The 8,251-nt window shown below is 36.2% G+C and overlaps 1 protein-coding gene across 1 annotated transcript; it reads right to left on the bottom strand.

The window, feature by feature from the left end:
• Positions 1-405: 405 nt before the first annotated feature.
• Positions 406-6,135, bottom strand: LOC109207247 (serine/threonine-protein kinase STY8-like). Its single transcript, XM_019370135.1, has 3 exons — positions 5,319-6,135; positions 2,970-4,053; positions 406-824 (listed from the first exon to the last, which is right to left on the bottom strand). The coding sequence occupies exons 1-3, from the start codon at positions 5,726-5,728 to the stop codon at positions 522-524; spliced, it is 1,797 nt and encodes a 598-aa protein (XP_019225680.1). The 5' UTR covers positions 5,729-6,135; the 3' UTR covers positions 406-521.
• Positions 6,136-8,251: the final 2,116 nt, after the last annotated feature.

Below are 8,251 nucleotides of genomic sequence, written 5' to 3'. Positions count from 1 at the left end.
CGTATGGCAATTATAAGAAATTCCCTAACTGGACATACTTTTACTCTCAGATCATACTTATAAAGACTAATCCTCCACTTTGATTCGTTGAGTTAACATTCCAGAGAAATGGTTCATGTCCTATATTTTTTTTTGGTTAGTGAGAAGGAAAAACTAAAGGGAAACATAGCAAAACAGAAGGCCTAAAATACTAAAACCTATTAATCTCTCTGTCTTTTTCTGCTTTATGCTAGTTTATCAACTCACAGTAGAGACAACATGAAAAGGTGTAGTCATTAATAATGACAACCATAATAGGACTAGGAGAGACAACATGTGACTCAACCAGTCATGTCTCTCGACCGTCTCTAGCACAAAACATAAACTATAAGCTGGGAGCTTTTTCTTTGTTTTTTCTTTCATTATATGATGATAGGAGAATAACTTATCATTAATCAAGTAAGGATTTAATTTGCATTGCTATAGAGGATCTATATGACTGATTACAACATCTACTAGATTAAACAGCCTTTAAATTTCTATTACCTAGTATTACTGAAGCTGTTACTGCTGGAACGTACCAATATTGACAGAATTTCACTGAGCTGAAGACGTTTTGAAGGGCAATTATCCCAACACTTGATCATAAGAGATCTCAAAACTTGGGGGCAATCTTTTGGAATTTCAGGTCTAAGCCCACAAGCAGCAATTCCAACAGCAGCCTGTACTGGTGAGTAAGCAGAATATGCTACCTCACCAGCAACCAATTCCCATATAATCATTCCGAAACTATATACATTACTCATCCAAGTCTCTCTAACACTTTCAGGGTCACCTGCAATTATCTGTTACAACCAAAATTATGGTTAGAATGGGGATAATATTCCTTTTTATCATTCATTGCATACAATTGACAGCATAAGAAGGGTAAGAGCCACTTAACATAAAAAAAGATTTGCCACTGCATAAAAGCAGCCTGCTCATGGTGTATACATACTTCTTTGATAAACAACAACCAGCTCTTAGCATACATTAAAATCAAAGTCTGAGGCAAGTTATTAGACTCCATTACATCGATCATATAACAGGATTACTTTAAAAGACTTGCATGTTCCACGACTGTCAATCATAGCTATAAAAAAATGATAATTGCTGTTTAGGCTCCGCAATTACATTGGCAAGTTTCAGCTTCGTCCAACTAAGCATAAAATTTTATGCGCTTTTGGTCTCTTCACTAACAAATTTTCAATTTTTTTAAGGATTATTGACTTTAAGAAGTAAAAATATCAAAATAATCTCTTCCCATAAAAGAAGTAGTCACATGGTTTTCTTGTTAGCAAATGGACCAAATGAAGGTTACATGTAGAGTCATATATTGCAAAGAATAAAACTGAAACTAGCCAATATCATAATTTTCTCTAAAAAGATTGTATCAGAATTCATTTGAAAATTATCCCCAGAAAAAGAAAGGAGGAAGGAGGAAAAAAGAAAAAGAAAACTGTAGCACCAGAAATGAAAGTATAGCAAACATCCTATGGATTTCCATCTTCATCTAAAAGTGGGTTCCGCTAAGAGATATCAACTCAAAAATGTTTGCTAGAATTAAAACCAAAAGTACATAATCATGTAGCAGGGCATAAGTGCTAAGACCATAAAGCATATAAAGTAAAAACAAATATGATAACATGATGCGCATGCTAAAAAATCATGCCAGAAAAAGTGACAATGTTTTCTTAAGTAGATAATCATCAAAGGGCCTACTTAAATATATTTAATCCAGTGACGACATTTTTATGCTTCATAATAGTAACTTAAAATCAGAATTTTTCTCCTCTTAACAACAACTAAACTACTCATCTTGTGGCAATAGGAGGGCAATTTCGCCTCTTACCTTATGTATCAACACCACAGAAAATATGCTTCTCAAGAAAATCGTAGATGACACTTTGTGGCCATTCTAAGATGAGATACTCAAAGGACGAGAGAATATCGCATGCCACTCATTGAGCACTAACATGAAATTTTATTAGTATAGAAAACTGTCGGGGGCATGGTTCAGAGAATCCTAGTTTTGGAGAACCCTTAATTTTCCGTAAAAAATTATTTAGTAGAACGAGATGGGTCCAAATGGTGCAGAATAGATTCAGAGGATTCATTTAACATTACCCGACTAGTTTGACAATAAGGCGTAGTTTCTGTTGAATTGATGGTTGGCTTGCCCCTGAATTTCAGTTAGGTTAGGGAGAAAAACCCTCCCTTTCTACTCATTGTCCTCTTCTCATCCTTAACGGGAAAAAGGGGGATTAGCTAGTAGCCAGATATAGTCTTATAAGAGTTCTCAAGTATCAGCTTCCCCTACCTAAGCTGGCACCCAGTTTGGCACCGAAGACTGTTTACTCGGTTTACTGCAGCATACTTGGAAAGATTCGATCAAGTAAGCTCAGAACTCATGAAGAACATTATATCTGACACCAGAAAACCCCAGTCTCACAGCCTAAAAATAATTATACCAGTAAAATTTTCAGTTAACATCTTTCTGACAAATCTACTTTTTCATTTTGTTAAGATGCCGCCAATTGAAAAGTATACTAAAGTGGAAGTGGATCTCACTGTTATGTAAGGTCCTATATTTTTCTGATGATCCATCAATATGGAATCTTGAAACCATCACCTAAAGATCAACTTCACAAGATATGCAAAATTACTTTCTTATACTTCCAATGATGACATAAGTTCCTCCAAGTTATGTTTAACTTTAAATAATGTATATAAAATTTCATCCGAAGTGCTCTGCCAGTAACGGAACAAAACATCCCAACACTTTTCTCTCTCAATCTAGCCCTGCCTTCAAATGTAAGGCAATCTTAGAGCTCATCATCCCTAGAATAGCCTTTTTCAAAATATTTCCAAAAACTTTACTCAATATTCCAGAATAAAGAGACATATGAATGTGTATATATGAATCAAATTAGATGTAGAAGGGAACAGACCTCAGGAGCTAGCCATCTATAACCATCAGTCTCATACTCCATGGCTTCGTCAATACTCCTGCAAGCAGCTACTATGCCCATATCACCTAAGCAAGCATTCCCATTTTTGTCTAACAAGATCCTCTGTGTATTAAGATCTCTATATGCAGCTCCATGATCATTTATAAACTTGATTCCCTCAGCTATATCAATGGCAATCCTTATTATTTCTTTAGTCTGGAGTTTCTTTTTCTTCAACAATAAGTCATAAGCTGACCCAGCTTCCATCAACTTAGTCAGAACACACAAGCCATGATTTTCACTGATGCAAACACCAAAAAATTGCAATATACTCTTGTGACCGCACGTCATCAGCTCCAACAAATCTTGTCGAAGCACAAACTCATATGCAATTCCTTTGTCACACCCCTTGAGCTTCTCAACCGCAACTCTTTTTCCCTTGTATACCCCTTTGAATGTATTCGGTCCAATCTGATCGATGAACTCAAGATTATCAGAGCTCAATAACCACTTTCCAATCTTTTCTCCGCCAGATAACACAGTCTGCCATTCATCCACCGAGACCGTAAACAAAGAAGTAGGTAACGGTATTTGCAACTGGACCTTTGGGGTCGAATTATCGAACCCATTTTTGTAATTTGGCTGCCCAGAGTCCTCTTCAATCTCCCCATATTCTCTGCTCCTTGTGTTCTCCTCTTGACTCCCACAAATCCCAAACGGTAGCTTCTTCATTGCAGTAGATTTTGGCTTCTTAAGGGCTGATTTAAGAACATTCTCGATACGAGCTTTAAACATTTTTTCTTTCCCAGATTGAACCAAAAGCATCACAATCCCCAACGTAAAACCTTTCTTTTCAAAGATCTGTATCTTTTTACAACAAATCGAGGCGCTGTCGAGCGCCCCGGACATTGCAGACCACGAAATAGAAGAGTTACATGCAAATGTTAACTTAAAAATTGATCCTTGAACTTCATCATCAGATACCTCTTGTATCATAATGGCTGGGTGATCCTCTGCGGATGCCTGCTCTATCAATCTAATATGTAGAAAGACATCCTTCATTTCAAATCCAGCTTGCCCATAGCTATCAAAAAACAAGCCAAGTATATAAGAAAATGCCAACACCAAAACAACTAGCAGCAATAAAGCAAAGTCAAAAATTAGATGGTGACACAATAATAGGCAGATCTAGGCATCTAGCTTAAGGCAGTTCAACCGAACATGTTCTTGCTCCGAATCATGTACACATAACAACAATTACTAGTATGTCCCAATCACAAACTAGTCGGGTTTTATCCCATTGCATTTGAGCCATTTTCATTTTGATCCTCATGATCATCATTTACATACTGTAGACGAAACAGTGCTAGTTTTGCAGAACTTGCAGAACCTACATGTACAGGTCGAACACTATACGTATATAAAATTAATTAAAGCTAGAGTTACACACACAGTTAGAAGTCACACTCTTAACTCAGAACCCAGGATGTCTAAAACTTAAAACCGCCATTGTGCACGGTGGAGTGACATCGACTGAAGGACTACATCAAAAAATAATGTTGTGCATATAGAAAAATTATACTGCATGCATAGGTTATAAATTATTTTGTATACATATGGAGTATATTAAATCTTGTACTCCTTTAGTGAAATTCCTGATTCTGTTGCTAAGCGTGCATACATAAGTAATATATACATATATATATATATATACATATATATATATATATATATATATATATTCATGTTGGGTTTTTAAGGTGTGAATAGGAAAATGCATCTTTTGGATTGTACCTCTCCCTCTTACCCTTTCATTGCCTATAAATTAAGAGGCTCGACCTCATATTTTATACACCAAAATTCTGAAGTCTCTCTCTTTGTCAAGTGTGATGTGCTCCATTCTTAGAGTTCGTCGAAGTTCTATAATTAGTGCATTTCGTTCTATCCTAAGAGTAATTAATCCAAACCTTGGACAACACTAAGGGTATTAAATTCCTTAAGGACACACAGTGAATTCCGTGAGCTCGAAATTATTTAACTTTTCTTGTTATTATGTCTTTCCAGTTTTCTGCCTTTACATTTTTTTTTTGTTGAACACAATTAGTAACAGTTCAATCCAACCATCAACGGATGTGATGTAGTGGATGGGACTGCTCTTACCTTCACCAGAGGTCTCGAGTTCGAGCACTGGTATGGAAAAATCCTTGGTAGGGAGCGCTTCCCCCGAATGAGCCCTACGCGGCGCGAATAGTCGGGCTCCAATGCATTGCAGGTACCGAAAACCGGGTGGAAACCAAAAAAAAAAAAAAGAACAGTTCAATCCAAAAATCTCAAGGACAGTGCAATCACCTGAGTGGGAAAGAGTCGTAATGCTTGCGAATGTTGGAGACAAGCTTCTCTGGAAGTTGACTACCAGGATAAAGCTGAGTCAATCCCCGTACAACACTGCCCCAAACGTGCTTCCGACCGGTCTCAACTCGGTCCGAGGGTGAAGGCGAGTCACGAACCGTTTCGAGGTTTAGTGAGTTCTTAAGCGACGCAATTACCTCCGACACGTTCCTGCTCAGTCTCTGTAGTCGCTTCTGCATTGCTGAAGAAGACTCCTTTAAACCTCCAATCCCGCCGGCAGAACCAGTACCGGTTGAGCAACCGCTTCCCGGCGGCGCCTCCGATCTGTGATTGTTTCTCATTAGAACTTGTTCTACCATTTCCTCTTCAATGCTAGCTCGACTTGACCAGCACTCTAAAGCTGCGGCCATCAATTCAGAATTCAAATTTAATAGGTTTCAATTGAGAACGTGCTTCGGAAAATATATACGAGTCGATCCAAAAACAATTATTGTGAACATGCAGAAGCTCTCCTAGCTCAGTCCACTGTCATGTAATGTGGCTCGAAACGGAGACTAGCTTGAAAATCTAAAATTTGTAGAAAAACGGACTAAATTAAGATCAGAAAATCGTTACTTAGAGTGGGAAAATTAATATGTACTAGTAGTAAATTATAGTATGATATTTGAGGGAGTATACTATACTCCATTTTTATCTGACAGAATTAAGCTGGGGTAGTTTGTTGGGGAAGTGGGAAAATTTAATAGGGGGGCGGTGAAGTGATATAGCGATTAAAAGCGGGAAGTTGCATGACACGACCCACGGGAATGAATATGATGATGATAGTTTTGTATGATTAAACAAGGAATTATTGATAATAATCTTTTATTCGGTGTCCTCNTAAAAGATTATGTAAAATTCAAATTACATACCTTACAATGTACCATAACGCAGCGAGCTTTGGTGGTGGGGTGTTGTGGAACGAAATGCACATTCAAGTCCATGTTGTTTTCCCTTTTATCTTTTTCTTGTTGTTAATCTCTCACATTTTGTGGTCTTCTGGTAAGACTAGACAACATCACATATGACAAGATGTGATAAAACATACTAGCAAGTTGTATGATTAATCTTTAATTATTACCTAATTTTTATTTTATTTTGACATTTGAATCGGTGCTAACTCTTCATTATGTCTTTTGACAAATGAAGCTTTCTTGTCTTTTGCTATTAGATTGATTCTTATCCCAACCACAATTCTAATCTTTAACCTGATAACTCCCTATTATTATATTATTTCACCAATTGTCACGCCTTTGATTGATCACCTATCTTTTTTTTTTTATTTGAGATCACCTATCCTTTGCGCATATTTTCCCCCCAACCCGATTCCTTTGCCATTTTCCCCTTTATTTGCAATCATTCTCCCCCAATTCCAAAAATGTTTCTAGTTTCAAATTTCACTCCTAGATACATGTTGTGTAGGTGAATTTAATAGATGAAGGTCTATAGAATTGGTGAGAAGCAGTGGTGTACGTAAGATTTTTTGTAAATAGTATCATAATTTAAATAAATTGACCAATGAATAAATCACTATAATATTAAGCGGTGTCATTTTCTATATGTATTCTCATTATTTTTATTTTTCTTATAAAAATCTAGTCAAAAAATTTCGACGAAGCGATATCCCGTAATAATACATGATATAAGGTGCATATGTCCCTGATGGGAAGTGAGGAATAAGATTTATCATCGTAGATGGCGTAAAGTAGAATAAGCGAGGCTAAAAAAGAAGGGTAAAAGAAAATAAAGATAGCATAGAGCCAAATTAGGATGGTTGAAACATAAAAATGCAAGTGGAGTGTCACACAATAAAAGAAACTGGTTAAAGTGAAAGGTAAGTTCTACGAAATAATTATAAGACTAATAATATTATACGAAATTAAATTTTTAGGGCCTCTAATCCTATGTATCCACAATACGAGTGTAACATTAATACAAATATTAAGATGAATGTGCAATCATAAGAGATTAGACAAAATAAAAAATAACATATTCAAAATATGGTGCAACGAGCACACATAGAGCCATAGAGAAGAAACTAAGAGAATGTCGCTTAAGATGGACAGGCCTAGCCACACGTCGACTCCAAATGCACCAATTGGTAAGTATGATATCACGGTGACAAATATGTTATAAAGGGACGAAATAAACCAAAAATTATGTGGAAATAAGTTATTTTGACATATAATATTTTGAAATCCCGATAGACCTAGCGAAAAACAAGGTACAATGATAGAAAAAGCTCTATACATACTAATTAACTAGGATTTAGTCAAAAAAAATCACAATCTCTTTAATCGCCACTAAAAGTAAGTATAGACAACTATTTTGAATATCGACCTATATTAAATCCATCTAGTGGCCACCTAGTTACTTTATGAAAAATGAACATATTCAAAATATGGTGCAACAGGCACACATAGAGCCATAGAGAACAAACTAAGAGAATGTCGCTTAAGATGGACTGACCTAGCCACACGCCGACTCCAAATGCACCAATTGGTAAGTGATATCGCGGTGACAAATATGTTATAAAGGGACGAAACAAACCAAAAATTATGTGAAAATAAGTTATTTTGACATATAATATTTTGAAATCCCGATAGACCTAGCGAAAAACAAGGTACAATGATAGAAAAAGCTCTATACATACTAATTAACTAGGATTTAGTCAAAAAAAATCACAATCTCTTTAATCGCCACCAAAAGTAAGTATAGACAACTATTTTGAATATCGACCTATATTAAATCCATTTAGTGGGCCACCTAGTTACTTTATGAAAAATGAACATATTCAAAATATGGTGCAACAAGCACACATAGAGCCATAGAGAACAAACTAAGAGAATGTCGCTTAAGATGGACTGGCCTAGCCACACGTCGACTCCAAATGC

The sequence above is a fragment of the Nicotiana attenuata genome, unplaced genomic scaffold (genome assembly GCF_001879085.1).
Source record: "Nicotiana attenuata strain UT unplaced genomic scaffold, NIATTr2, whole genome shotgun sequence".
NCBI lineage: Eukaryota > Viridiplantae > Streptophyta > Magnoliopsida > Solanales > Solanaceae > Nicotiana > Nicotiana attenuata.
Note: the sequence above shows the minus strand (reverse complement) of the source record. Positions and strands in the feature narration are given on the sequence as shown.

What these genes read in the sequence shown, in the direction of transcription:
- LOC109207247 (XM_019370135.1), bottom strand. Translation starts at nt 5,728, where the DNA reads ATGGCCGCAGCTTTAGAGTGCTGGTCAAGTCGAGCTAGCATTGAAGAG. An exon ending in TACGACTCTTTCCCACTCAG is followed by an intron (nt 4,054 to 5,318) that starts GTGATTGCACTG and finishes GTTTTTTGATAG; the next exon opens with CTATGGGCAAGCTGGATTTG. An exon ending in ATAGATGGCTAGCTCCTGAG is followed by an intron (nt 825 to 2,969) that starts GTCTGTTCCCTT and finishes TGGTTGTAACAG; the next exon opens with ATAATTGCAGGTGACCCTGA.